The sequence below is a fragment of the Dinoponera quadriceps genome, unplaced genomic scaffold (assembly GCF_001313825.1).
Source record: "Dinoponera quadriceps isolate SergipeBrazil2010 unplaced genomic scaffold, ASM131382v1 scaffold2167, whole genome shotgun sequence".
NCBI classification, from domain to species: Eukaryota; Metazoa; Arthropoda; class Insecta; order Hymenoptera; family Formicidae; genus Dinoponera; species Dinoponera quadriceps.
This window is the reverse complement of record NW_014556702.1, coordinates 2,030,194-2,045,807: the sequence shown is the minus strand read 5'-3', so window position 1 is coordinate 2,045,807 and position 15,614 is coordinate 2,030,194. Positions and strand designations below refer to the sequence as shown.

The following is a 15,614-nucleotide window of genomic DNA, read 5'->3' as shown; positions in this document are numbered from 1 at the left end:
ACGGCGAATATCAAAAAAATAAAAGAGAGCGGGGAATAAAACGAGTACACGTAATCCATATAGAAAAAATGAAATATATATATTTTATTATATTTATTATATATATTACATATTATATTTTATTTTATTTATTTATTTACAACGGCAATAATTATTAAGAGCAACGCAATATTGTTCGGGATATGAACCAATTAAAATATCGGCTCACTATTCTTCACTTATCGGGAACACAGCGCGGTAGGATTTTAATATACACAACATGCCAATCATAACTCGTTGCAAATCGTGTGATATCGCTCGGTGATCAATTTCCCAGGACCATCGTTTCCCATTTATTGAACGTATCGATAAAATTTCAATCCAAACGTACGTAACGTAACGCGGCCGGTAATAATTACTAATGACAGCATGTCGCACGACACGACGCGACATGGTGCGACACGGCACGACGCTTTCCTCGTTCCGGACTTGATTCGCGTTCGAATATTCTCGAATCCGCCGTTTAATCCTCTTACTCACTTATTCCGACGGAAAAGCGTAGAGTGACGATTTCGCGGCAAGTGCCGTCGCACTTCGTCTGTACTGTTTACTTTGAGTTTTCGTTCGGCGAACGGACGCGCGCAGAGAGGCAGACACGAGCCACTAAAGCAACGGGGACGTCGATGGTCCCTATAAAACGGCTTCCTAAAATTAACGGCCCGAGAGCAATTTGTCGGAAGAGTCGCCGTCGTTCGGATTAAAATCTAAAGTTCGCGGACCGGGGTCGACGCGAGCGAAGATGTCCCGGTCGGAAACTCGCTACGGGACTTTCCACAAATCTTCGGACGACAATCCCGCGGGTCCTGAAACAATCTCGAAAGAGAAAAAAAGAGAGAGAGAGAGAGAGACATCAGAAGTCGACTGTATATGCACGATATACGATATTTAGCAGTTAAAAAGTAACAGGCGGATTGTGAAAATTGCAGAAAAGCCAAATTAGAAGTTGAAAAGAGAAATTTGAAATTGGAAATTGGAAACCGGAGGACTCGAATGTTAAACATCTCGTCAGAGCGCGACCCAATTAAAGAGATATTTTATCGTTCTCTTCGGAATTGCCCGCGTGCACGTTCCCTCGGAAAAACATTCTCATAGATCTCTGGATGAGCCGCGTCGTCGAAAATTTCGCGCGACATTCGATGATATGTAATTTGACGTTCGATACGAGTCAACATTTATTTCCGAGCCGTCCAGTTGTTTGACGTGCAGATCGCTCGCTCGTATCGGTGTTCTGTGTATTTTCCCTCGGTACATCGTAAGTACGTCGTCCTATCTTCAGCGCTCTCAAGCAGCTATCACCGGAAACTGGTACAATCTGAGATAGAGGAGTAATAATCGAAGCGCTGTAATCGTTCGTCAACTATCATCACTGAGATAGCGGCGACACGGTAGTATATTCTACCATAGTGATAGAAGTCCATTTCTAAAATAGCGGGGGATATTATTATTATAGCACGCGAGCAATAAATAACGAAGCCCTCTCGGTGATGCGATCACCGCAGTAAAAATAATTGACGCCCGTACGGTCTTTTTTCGCGGCTTACCGACAAAAAATGCTGTTGGATCCATAGGATTTCCAATAGCACGCGTAATTAAAGTAAATCTTTTCGATTCAACAGTGATATCGTTGAAACCAACACTTTAATTGTTGCAACAATACATAACGTAAAAGTTTTAATGATATTTGCGCCATCGTCAATCACAAAGATTGTTCCAATTACGCCGCTGTTGAAAATTTGATTGATTCAATAGCATTTTTTCCGTGTGGGCTTTGCTCTTGCAAAAATCACTCTGACACGCTTTCTCGCTACCACGTCCACACTACATTTGCTGTTGTATAATTGTGTAAAGTAAACTTTGTTTATGTGGACAAACGAGACAAATTTATCGTTGTCACACGCACGTGACGTTGGTAGCAATCGTGTTAAGGAACCATTCAACACAACCGCGCGAAATTTATATTTTTTATCTTCCTCCTCCTTTTCGTCACATTTCATCATAAAGTATATGAGGAAAATATTGTAGTAAAAATTACTGCAAAATTTTATAATGCTCGACCACACCGAAATTTTAATTGAAATTTTTAACATAAAGCCGTGTCAATATTTGAAAATTTTCACCAAATGTGTCATGAATGCAAACAAAATGGATAACCATGCGCATCCATAGTTACAAGTTATTCCATCTAATGTGATGTTCCATGGTCTTTATTCCCTCCTCTCCTTCTCCTTCCTCCTTGCTACGGACCATTATGCAAACTATAATAATAATAGACACCTGCGTGACACTCCATCATGATATTACGTAATTGTTGAATGGAAGTATAATAAAAGATTTTGAGCTTGAAAAAATTTGAAGAGTTTAAAAATAAACTTGTGAAGCGAGAGATTTTACGTTAATATCGAACGTTCCAACGATACCCTTCGCGAGGAAGATGACGCAGATAACAATTTCTTTTCCTTTGCATATTCGAGACGGAAAATTCGCCCTCGGCCGAAGAATCCGTCTCTAAAATACCCCAGCCAATGTTTCCGGGACATATTCTGTACTGTCGAGACGTCTGACTACGTATACATTATTCCACTTATAGGATACTATAAAAGTACATCGTAACGTCGCCGAGACGATGAGATGAAGTGAATGAAGCGACCTGTCACACGTCGAGTACGTTGAAATGCTTACGCGCACTGTTCTCGACGTTTCGCGCTTTTTCCCTCCGTCGTTTCTCCGCGCTCGGGGCGGCCGACTGTCTACGGGGTGGACGATTTGAAGGTAGAATCGAAATTAAGGCTCATTTCCGGCTTTGTTCCGGCGTGCGCCTGGGAACGCATCATCGACTGTTTGCGCTTTAATCGCAAAGGCTGACAGGTCGCGCCTATCTTGTATATACTGCGACGTGTGTTTTACCTCCCGCTGCCTTTCTCGCGCGGCTCGCGCGAGTCGACTCTCTCGCTGCCGTCTTCCTTTGTTTTCGGCGATGTTTACCGTTTTATTTCCCCGGCGACGTTTTGTTATTTTTCATTTTACGACGACCTCGTTGTTTGCCGCACACGGTACCGGCGATCCGAGCGAGGGCAACAATTTGCGACATACAGTCTAGCAACGAAAGAGGAGCCGCGCTCCCCGATAGCTGTTTTCGATTTCTTCAAATACGTACCAAAACTACTTTGCTATTTACGGCCGGCGCGACGTATAAAGGGGGTGTCGTGTTAAAGGGGCGCGTGCCCCCCTCCCCCGAACAGTGCAATTTCGCGAGATGTTGACAAAAGTAATGAACGAAACGGATCGAGTTTAGCGGCGATTGTAACTGTGCTGCGACGTAAATGGATAAGCTTTACGATCGAACGCGAGAAGACAAAACGAACATACGACACATACGTACGCACATAGCGCACACACACGGCTCGGATTATTTCGTAAAAATGACATCGAGATGGAAAAATAGGTGAAAAGACGGTCATGTCGTGGATTATATCCTGAAGGGTCGCGTCGTTCTCCGCTAGCTCCCGCCGGATAAACGGAATTCAGAAATGCAAGCGTCGCTCGCTCGGCGTTCACATTTGAAGATCCACCGTCCACCGTCGCGGTTTCACCGGTTACCCGCCGCAAAAATATTTCCCTACCTTATTTAGCATACGTAGTACGTTTAATGCCGCGGCTAGAGGCCTGTCCAGGAGCACCGGGGACCACCGGGTCCGCGAATTACGCGTGCTACGTTAGCTCCGAGTAGATTTGAACTCGCCCTCGCGCGCGGCTTCCACGGATGCGCGCAGGGGAGGGTTAAACACAACAGTTACGTTTATCTACGTGGCGCCGTCTGGTCTGCTGAACCTTTTAGGATGATACCTAAAGCCGGGTCTCGTTCTTGCGGCACACGGCAATTGGATAAAGCCGCTCGAGCTTCGATCGAGCGAGTGAGTGAGCGAACGAGTGAGCGAATCCGTGGCTGCACGTGCACGACAGTCACGTAACGAGAGGATCGATGCTGCCAGTCCGCGGGACGTGCAAGCGATGCAGTTCTTAAGCGTCGAGGCAATGCCATTGAACGTCGTCTTTCGCCGCGGTCGCGATGTATACAGTCTAATCTCATTGCGGCTTCCTTACGACCACCTTCGTCGGCGCACTTTCGACCCTCGTCTCGCGGTCTCACGTAAGGTGGGTCGGATCCGGCCGGTGGAAGCATTTTGTAATTGTCTCAAGTAATTTCCCCAACCGGACACTTCATTCTTACTGTAAGTTAGGAAACGTCTGAAAGCAAAGAAAATATATCGTGAAATATGTAAAATATCTGAAATATAAAGTACATTGCGGTATTTATTGCGATCGACGGAAGCATTAGAATATGGCTTCGGTCGGATCCGAGCCAATTTTGTTAGACGAGGGTTAATGATTGTAAACTTTCCATGACGCGCCTCGGCCATCGCCTAGCGTTCCCTTGCATTTCCACAAGCGGGGCGCACCTTGCCCGCCTGGCCTCGCAGCGAGGTATCGCGCGAAGAAATATAGCCCGGTTTCTTATGCAACGGCGGAAAATAAATGTTGGGCTACGCGGAGATGTGTACGTGGAGATACGGAGGTAAATTTCCTTTCGACGCTTGGGGTATGCTGATTATAATATCAGTTCGGACGATCTATCTCGACGGCGTTCCTAAGTGTGACGGGGGCGGTGAAATAATTGCTTCTTCAATCTCTGAAGCTCTCTTTGAAGTGAAATCTCACTCGGAACGAATGAACATTCATCCGAAGCGATAACGGAGATACTGCCACTCGGAATCACAGGAGCGCTTGTTTAATTCAAATTTCAAGTGAATTCTTCACCCATACGATAGCGTGTGTTGCAGTCGACCACAGTGAATTCGTCCCAGTGCCGGTGGGGTGTATCAGATTCACTTTTCAATCTCGAATGAAAACGTTCGTTACACTCGGAGCAAAAATTCGCCATAGGTGCCAAAACTTAGCTAAAATGTGTTTTCGAAATAATTACATTGCAAATCTAAGTTATGTTACTTTTACACGCGTAAACGTGTCTAAAAGTGACACGTTTGACTGAAGCTCTTTTCACATGTCTCTTGCCGTTTTAGGTTACGTTATTTAAGACGTTGTTTCATCATGTTGATTTATAAGCTGACACGTCCAGTCGTATTAAATGACGTGATTTAAAATAGATAAGAAATGTGTGAGAGAAGTCTCAGCTAAAATAATACGCTTGAATTCGCAGTGTATCGCAGCTAAATTTATTAGCTGTTTGAATTTAGGCGCTACAGCGAAAAATATTAGCTAAGTCGCACAATAGTACTAAAATCGTATTTGTATTCTCAACTTAAGAAACTTATTGCTTCTTTTTAACAATAGTAGCCCTGAAGGAGTTAGTGTATGCTGATTTTGCTTGAAATTTAGCCATTTACTTGATTTAATGCTGTATCGTATCTGGTGAACGCGCCTGAAATTTAGCCGTTTACTTGATTTAATGCTCTATCGCATCCGGCAAACGTGCTTAAGCGTTGATGGACTCGAACTTGGAACTCCTGGATTGTGAATCAATCAATTTAGGTACTACGTCACTTCCTCGATTGATATAAACGTGTTTTGTATCGTCTATATTGTGTTATAACTAGAAAGAGAAAGAGGTAGCACAACTAACCAACTTTAGCTACACTTCAAATTCAATTGTGTTACTTCAGCTGAGTCTTGTGCATTTCTTGCCGTATTAAATCACGCCATTTAATACAATTGGACGTGTCAATGTATAATTTAACACGCTTAAACGTCTTAAATGATGTAACCTAAAACGGCAGGAAACATGTAAAAAGATCTTCATTCAAATATGTTACTTTCAGACGTTTATGCGTCTGTAAAAATAACACACTGGAATTTTCGGTGTACTCATGCTAATAATTGCAGTGGATATTGCACCACGCAGCAAATGTATTTTACTCTCTCGTGTTCCGAAGATATCCAAGGTGGTAATAATTATTGCCTCATCCTGTGTACGAGTAAAATTCCTAGTACGAAAAGTACTCGCTCGGTTTCAAATGATTCGGCTGTCATCTCGTTTCTCGCGTAGAATTTCACTCGAGGGAATCCGGTGGGAATAATAGCACACATTTATTACGCGTCAACTGTGCGTTGCAATTACAGAAATTGTCACGTAAGTCGCCCCATGCTCGACGAAGTACGGTATCAATTAATTTCGCCGTTGAGACGGATACTTGCGCACGTGCCCGCGCGAAGTATGCCATTGTTATCACGGTCGCATTATCGTCATTGCCTGATGCAACAATCAGACGAAAGTTGCGAATCTAACGAGCTAATAGTGAGATGTATGTGTTATGTGATGCTTTTGAAGTGGTAAGCCTATCGATAACGCTATTTGATACACGTGGGGGACGAATGGTCCGTAGGAATTATGTCCCGCATAATGGTTGACGCAACCACAAGCAGTATATTCGACGCACTGACCCGCGCATTTGTATGGATTGAAACACACACAGCCTCTGGTCTACGTTATGTACGTAACTGTACTGATAACCGCCCAGCGATAGCCCAAGGCCGACCGTGCAGCGATTGTAATTCCGTTAACCTCGTCCGTACTTTCATTGAGAACCGAGCTCACCCCGATCTCCTTGAATCGAATCATTCCGCGCTTCCGCGGGAATTGCGTTGGATTTCCGCATTGTGTTCCAATAACACGATACGATTTAATTACGACCCGATCGGCCGGCACATTAATTTATAACACGCACTTCTGTGCTTCTTCGCTGTTTAATTAGCGGCTCATTTCGTCCAAATATCGTTTTAATCGGTTGAATTTCGCATGATGGGCTTCGCGCGACCGGAAAACGCAAAATCGGTACGGTTTCATCGCCGTTATTCGCTGTTATCGTAATTTACATGTTTCTGCAGCATTATAGTATGCGTACCGTACGGGAATTTATCGGCCGTTTTTTAATCATCGCCGCCAGGACTACCTGAGAACGATGCTCGCGTGCGCGCGCCGCGGCCGTGATAGAGTTATCGCGACGATCGAGTTAAGTCCATTCGCGTTAACTTTGTTGATACGATAACGAGGGAACCGCTGCTCTCGCGGAATGCAGGTCGTAACTACGCGTGCAACGAGCAACATCTCGTCTGTGATTGACACCGCTGATTAAAATCCAATTCAGAACTATTAACGAGGCTCTCAAATGACAAACATTATACAAGCGTAAACGCGGATACGAGAGAGGCGGCTCTGACACAGACACAGTCGCTTCATTATGAGACAGCGGAATATTAATAGCGGAATAAATGTCAGAGGTGAATTAACTTTTGTACATTCAGCTATACGCACAGAAAAAGCAAATTAATCTTAAATCAAGAATAGATATTCTCGTGTATAAGTAAGAATATTATGATCTTAGGAGATTTTTAGTCTCGATTAGATTGAATTTGTATTGACACAAGTATTACTTGAACTCAATTCGAGATTAAAAATCTTCGAAGAATATTATAATATGCTTATACATGGGAATATCTATCTTGATTTAAGAATAATTTTTTCCTGCGCGTTTTTTTTCCCCCTCCGCTATGATACAGATGTAAAATCAGTGAAAGTTAGTTGTAATTTACGAGTGCTTGCATTCGGTAAATGAAGAAAAATATCGAGGAAGAACGCGGTTCCGGGGGTATTTTAATCAGATTAATTTATAATTTAATTATCTGAACTGTGGGGGAAGAGATAAAACGAGGGAAGGGAGAGGGAGGGGGAGAGAGAGAATGTTATTTTATCGCTCGCGTGGATCGTAGATGTTTAAATTAAAATTTAAACGCGCTCGAAAGAGTACACGCGCGCACGAGCGATGCGAGGCGGTATCTTAATAAGTTCGACGCGACGCGCGAGACGGAGACGTGTGAGATACTTATTAAACGCGACGGAGCGGCCGGAAGCTATGGAGGTCTTAAAACAGCCGCCGTGCAACCACGAGACCGCGTCGTCTTATGAAGTAGTCGAAGATAACTTTAATAAATGGCATTCATGAGCGCCTCACGAGCGCGAACTGTTGGCGTTTCACTTCAGGTGGAAGAATCGACCACGCTCACCATTACAACAACGCTTATCGCGCGCTGGATGAGACCCTGGCGTTGGAGGAAGCCGTCCAGGCGGTTATGAAGGAGGTCGATCTCACGGAAACGCTTCTCGTGGTAACGGCGGATCACTCGCACGTGTTAACCCTGGGCGGACTGGCGACGCATCGCGGGAATCCCATTTTCGGTGAGCCACCCGATATACATATATGTGTATGTACCGCATGTACCGTTGCCTTTAGCGCGCTATATCCTTCGTCGAGCCCGAAATGAATGGTACACACTCCAGGCCTTAATAGAGTAGACGTACTCCGACGACTGAATAACCGGTTGAGGGAGATAATTAGAGAAATTAATTTCTATCTCTCATATTACCCCCTGTCTTCAACGGGAGAAAACCTTACGTTCATCGTTGATCCCTGAGGGATCCATGTGAGGCACGAGCACTCGAAACGCGTCGACCGCGTGTAATAAAAATAAACCACTTAAGGATGTATTACCCAAAGTTGAAAATAACGAAAAAATTATGGAAAATAATTACAAATTAATTTATATTGCGTTTAAAAGTGACACCAAAAGTTTGACGGTAATTCAGAGCCTGGATTATTCTTCCGTAAAGGAAATTGTAAGGTGAAATGAGTTTGATAAGAATTCGATGAAATTTGCACTGCGTATACATTACAATATTATCGAACTCGTTGCTCGTTCAACTAGAAAAAGATTGAACATTCGAAAGCTGAGATATTTGTAACTAAAATTAATAAAGTTAATACTTTTTATATGTGTTCCTTAAAATAGCATGCTACTTTTAATTTCTATTTTTAATATCTTCTAAACTAAAAGTAAGTTTTTAATGAAAAACTACTATAGTATTAAAAATTAGCATGCACATATTATACAGAAATTTCCGAATTTTCCTCATTTTATTTTGATAATACAGCGATGTAAAATTCATAACTTAGAGTAACACTCGAAGTACATATACATATATATATATTTAAACACTTATATATCGCTTTCTATTATCTATATATTTTTATTAGATCGACTAATACATAAAACTAACATTAATAAGGAAAATAAAAAATAATATTTTCGTATTTTTAATGTTGCACACACACACACACACACACACACATACTTCCTCAACTTCATTTCAAATTAACATTTATTATTTAGGTAATGAAATAAATATACATGGAGAAATATTGTAGTAAAAATTACCAAATTATAAAAATTACAAAATTTTGTAATGCTGGACTATATCGGAATTATAACTGAAATTATCATGTGTTGTAATCTTTAATGATATATATTATGTATACATCTAAAGATTATAAGACACATCATAATTTCAGCCATAATTCCGGTATGGTAAAATATTACTATAGCAAAATTTTGTGATAATTTTTGCTACAATATTTCCTCCGTGCATAGGAACGTAATTTTGGTAAACTAAATTTATGAATGATCCCCGTGATGCACCACCGAAAATACGGCACTAATGGGCAGTATATCTTTAAAATCGATGTTAATAAACGCGCGAGCATCGAAATAACGGCTTTTAATTCCGCTGAAATTTTTTAAATCCGTCAGGTAATTCCGTAAGTTGCTTTCATTAACATGTGACTTTTTATTAATTAAAAAAGTTGATTGCATTGCGTGTGTCACTTTTAACCTGGCTATTCGGTGTGTAATTATTCGTCGATGACTAACGATTCGCTCCAGTGCATCTAAATCCGTTTTACTCTATAATTGAATTATGTAACTAGCAGTCTGCGGAAACGATTATACGTCGGTACGATCTCGCTGCGCCCTTTTCTCTCTCTTTCTCTGATTAAACACGAAATATCTCTCGTGTTTTCATAACGTCCCCTATCTCGACACCTGCTTCGTTTGCTCTCACTTGGATTTTTTAATCATACGCACGTCAGCATGCGAACGTGAACGCCAGGTGTATGTATGTGTGCGTACCTATGTGTGTTAACAAACTCCGTGCAATCCCGACGGTCAACCGTAACTGCGGTAACTTTTTGCCGTCGACGGTAGGAAGCATCCTTTTCATTGTTATTCGACTTCCAGAGTCTTCCAATATCCGGGGGAAGACGCGCCGGGCAACCGGTTTCCACCCTGAAAAACAGCCTTGTAGGAAACATTATTGGATCACTCGCGTGAATTAACCGAATGAATTGCGGTGCCTCTGTATCGTCGATTTAAGCGCAGCTTACGCGATACTTCCTTTCGTCGGCGAAAGCGCCAAGCTTGCGATTTAATTTGACCGTGGAATCTCCGGGAATTCGATGAAAAATTGCGGAGCCGTTAAATATGCGCTTTCCAGCGCGATGTTGTGCGGCGCGGCACGTAAATAAACAGAAACAAGAAGAGGAAGGAGGGGAGAAAGGCGAACAAATGAGTCAGCTTATGAAACCGAGTTTAACGACGCATAAATCAAAGACCATCGCGGCTCGCCCGAATGGAATATGACACTGAAAAGTAGCGTGCATAATATCGGGATTCTTTCTTGTTCCCTCTATTTCCTCTTTTTTCTTCTCTTTTTCATTCAAAAAGCATGTCCTCGCTTGCAAGTTTTCGCGAAGCCGATGAACTTTACTTTGCCCGGGAGTATTTCGGGAAACACTAGGCCGGCAGTCATTAAAGTAACATCTCGTGTCTTAGAATGTCGTAAACTGACTCGCGGCAGTAAAGCCGAGGTATCCTCACTTTTCGAGACGCTGCATCCTACTTTATTTTCTACATAAAAAATGACGCGTAGCTCGCAATTACGCTTTTATTTCCTGCCCGACGGGTTCGCCGAAGTTTGATTAAAAATTACGTCTTGATGAATCGCGCTGTCTAATGGCGACTATGATCAACCCTTCCGGTGTCTTAATCAATAATTAAGATCGAATCGATCAATCTTAATAGTTACATTAAAAAACCTCTAATCAGAGTGACGTCAACAAAGGGGTTCCGCCATGTTTTAAGCGAAATCATGCGAGAAAGAGATGTGTAAGATGTGTGTCTTAGTCTATCAAACAGTGCTGTAATTAATTGTAAGTAATGAATATCGGACGGTTAAAGTGTATGTTGGTGTAAACATCACTGTTGTTTTTATGCTACGAAACAGTTACTATTATAACAGTGATTGAATGTGTAGTATCTTTTTGCATTAATTCTGTGGAAAAGAGATATATTATGAAAGTAATTCTAAAAAATTTATAACGTCGAACTCAATGGATAAAATATATTAATATTATTTATAAGATTTGGATACCGTTAAAAATTTTTTTGTTTATGCGAAGTAAAATTATTCTTTATATTATGAATATTAATTATGAATATTATAGAGAAAGAATAATTAATACAATATATAATTATATATAAAAATATATCAAGAATAACTATATTAATTAAATATATTAGTTAAAAATATAGCCAATTTAGTTATGAATTTAATTAAAAAATTTAACTCATTCTTTTTTTTTTTCATAACCTTTTCAATTACGTATCGTTACATATTATAATAATAAATTTATGGCGATGCATTATTCTTTTAAGTAAAATAATTAAGTAAAATAACACAGTTTCTTTTTAGATGTAATACAAACAATAATAGGTAATAAATAATTTTACACACACACATAAAAGCACCTATTTATTTCCATTCTTAACTCGTTACAAAGTATTAATTTTTTTCTGTCTTAATTTAAGTAGTTTTTAACAAAAATAAAAGAATTTAGAAAATAATATATTGCCTCGACTCTAACATCCCTTTAGTGTGACGATACTTCAGCTCGGGCACTCTCAGGACTTGCATCGCACGAGTGTTCTCGGACAAGCGTGTTCTCGCCGGCGAAAGAAAGCGTCGTGTAAATCGCGCCTTACGGGAACCGTCGGCGAAGATGGTGATGACGATGACGGTGGCGGCGGTGATGGCTCACCCCTCGATCTCGAATCCTTCGATTTCGCGTTCGCTCCGCGTTTTCTCGCTCGACCTACCATCCCCGAAAAGAGAACGACGGCGCACTGATCCGCGGCGAACGACGTAGGAGTGTTCGATCGCCGGCAATCAAATCGGGCTTTCTGTCTCTCTCCTTCCCTCCCTCCCTCCCTCTACCTCACTCTTTCTCTTTCTTCATAGCACGGTCGCGCCAACTTTTCGCGAGCAAGTTCGGCGCGGCCGTTGTCCCCCGTTCTGTCGAGGTGCCAGCACAGGTGTTGACTCGAGGACGCCGTCGTCCGTCTGACCGTTGCCGCGGCCGTCGTCGTAATCCAATACCAGGCAAGCGACGTGAGCGCGCTGTTTTATACGGGACGAGACAAGCTCGTCTCCATCAAATGTAGAGAGGACGACGACGCTCCATCCTTCCGGCAGGACAGTTCTGGATTCAATAAGATCCAATCTACTTCGACAACTCGTGGGCGCCCCCCCGTCGGTTCGGCCGTTCGCCTGGTCGCGGTTAAATTGAATCGCCGGGGAAACGTAAAGGATGGCTTCCGGGCCGACCGTGTGTGTGTGTGTGTGCGTGCGCGCGTTCGCGGAGTCGCAAAGCTCGCTCGTCCGTTTGTCTGATAGCAGCCGCTCGAAAAAAATAACCCCGGAACTGGGGAGAGATCGTTTGGATGAACCGCCGCCGAAGCTTTTGCCAGCTGCTGTCCGTCGGAGTTGGCCCGATTTCCCGAATTCGGCGATTCCCAGGTTTTATCGCCCGTTTCGTATCTCGTTCCCGCGGGATTGTCGGGTATCTTCGCTGCTCCGTTGAGAAGTTAATCTGTCCGGCACCCACGACCGCGTTGCTTTGTGCGATGTCGCCGTAGGCGACGCGAGTTTGCATCGTTTTACGTCACGTCGGACTCGAAATTTCATATTTTGCATTTTTTATTCATTTTCTCTTCCTCTCTACCTTTTTTTAGAACAGATATTTTCAGAACAGATTCCCCTCTCGTGGGCGTTACGCAAACCGGTGAAATTTAACGTGCACGTGTTTTTCCGAGAGAGACCCAGCAGAATGGCTATTCCGAACTCGGTTGCTCTTGCTTGAATCAAAGAACTCGTTAAGAAAAAATTATGGGAAAGGTTTCCCCTCTTCTTTGAAGCAAGTTTGCGCTTGTGAACTTCCTTGGGAAAATTTCCCTTCGCCCTCGAGCTTTTGCTGCTTTCAATTAGCATCCAAGCTTTGTCTACCGGTACCTTCTAAAGTGTGATTAATAACGAAACTAATAGCTTTATAATACCGTTTCTCGCGACTCTTCAACGACTAAATACGGAAACTAAAATGGAAAGATACGCTGCTCGTCGGAAAAATCGTTTATGTCGTCGCGCGATGCGGTTTTCAGAATTAAATACCTCGCGCGAACGGGTAGACATACGTTTACGTGAGCGACGCGTGTAATATAATTCTCTAATTTTTAAGTTAATATACCGTTGACACTGCAAGTTTCCGTCCCGTAAATTTTCCAATCGGCCCGCAACGAATTTACCCGAATTACCCGCACGGAAGAGATCCAATAACGCAATCCCTCACCGTGATTATTCTCAATAACATTCCGCATGATTTAATAGAAATTTATATATATGCTTGATAGCGGACATAATTCGAACGAGATAGCTTTGTTAATTAAAGGACTCGCTCGCCACCGACGTCGCGATTCAGGCCTGACGCGAAGCAATCGATCGGAATTAAAACATTTGAAAAAGAAATCTAGATTTCCGAAGTTTTTCGCTTTTCGTCCGAAGCAAGTAAATCGCGTGAGTTATTTTAATTAAATTATTTTCGCGACACTTTTCGTAAAATCGCCCGATTTTCATTAATTGAGCAAAATTCAAAAGCCAATGGACTTTTATATTTTTATGAGATTTTTACACCAGCCGTTTTTTACGATTAGTTTCTTCATGACACGATACGAAATTCATTGTGTTTTCTTGGTACGAGTGCATAAAGAGTCTATTACTCACCTTTGTTGTTAAATAATACACCGTAGAGAGGAAATTAATGTTGCACACAATTCGGTCTTGTTACGTACTAATAATCGGAATTGTATCCATTAATCGAAAGGTAATTTTCACCGCGCGCAAGTCATTGGGTGGCGCGAATAAGTTCGTGCCGGGCCGCTTCTCCGCGTTGATTGCTATTAATAAATAGCGGTTGTCGAGCCGACGAATTTCACCAATTTGCTCATGCCGAAAACGCGACACCGGGCGCTTTTAATTTTTGGTTCGTTAAATTTCGTTTGCATTCGTAATTGGAAAAATTCCGGCTCGCGACGCGATGCAACGCGAAACGGGGCGTAGGTGGTATCGATGTCACCCAATCTCGGACGTATCGGCGTGTGCCGGCATTTGCCTCAAATCAGATTCGACATCGAGCGCGAGCGCGATTCCACTTCTAGATTGAAACCGCTAGTAATTTCGTATCCGAGGACTGAATAGAGCATTCAGAAATTCGCTTGCTCTGTAGTTGTACACTCGATATCACAACAGGGTTGCTGTACGTAACGTGGCACGGTACCCGGAAGGATCCGAACAATATATCCATTCCTCGTGGATATTGTTTGACTGACAATACCGATAGCTCCTATCAGTTATTCGCTATAGTTAATAATAGCAGCGCGATACATGCATAGTCTCGTTTTTTAATAAACATGGAATGACAAATGGTGTCGCCCTACATACGAACAAGGGCTACCGACAAGGACTTCCCGAACACTTTTGCGTGGGATTTTTTAAAATTTAATTTAACTCGATTTAATTACAACTCGAAAGCGCGATACATTTCGTGAACAAATATTACAGATTGAAATTCAAGAGACGAGCAAAAATACATGAGCGTCAGAATGAATCTCACCGTTTCATCGATAATTCAAATCCGTGTCGACATTGATTCATCTAAAAATATTCTTAAGGCAGTTGATCCGTAGAGTACCGTATTTTCAGTGGCGATATTAAGGGGTCCCCTATATAATTTATTGAAAAAAATACTTTCCTATAATTTTATTTAATTATTTAAGTGAATGTTAATTTTGGACGAAATTAGGACACAAAATATATTAGGATGCGAAATATACGAACAATATTACAAACATAGAGATATAATTTATTATTTATTTTTCTTACTAACGCTTTATTCACACGTCAGTTAAGCTAATAAAAGTACGCACATAATAGAAAGAGTCATGTGAATATTTAAATATGTGCACTGAGAGAGAAATTTGTTTAATTTTAGTAAATATATTTACTATTTGGTAAATATATTCATTAAACTAGATTTACTTAAATTAAATTAAGGCTTATTATATTATAATGCAATATTTCTATTATAAAATTAAGTTCCGTTAGAATTTGAGAGTATATGCAGACGATAAGAAATATATTAGTCAATTAAGGCGAAATGTAACTCAAGATATATAATTGATTCTAAATTCATTAAAAGTTTCCAGTTCAAATCTAGCCAGTGGTAAAGAAATTTTTTAAATACAACATACATGGAATTGATTAAATAACACTTAATTGACTA

The 15,614-nt window shown here is 41.6% G+C and overlaps 1 protein-coding gene across 2 annotated transcripts in view; it reads left to right on the top strand.

Annotated features, from left to right (window-relative positions):
* The window catches only part of LOC106748000 (alkaline phosphatase-like), a 206,526-nt gene that overhangs the window by 160,422 nt on the left and 30,490 nt on the right, over nt 1-15,614 (top strand). For both annotated transcript variants that reach the window (XM_014626127.1, XM_014626128.1), the window contains one exon: nt 8,093-8,287. In XM_014626127.1, coding sequence (XP_014481613.1) covers nt 8,093-8,287 — 195 coding nt within the window. The remainder of the gene's footprint in view (nt 1-8,092; nt 8,288-15,614) is intronic.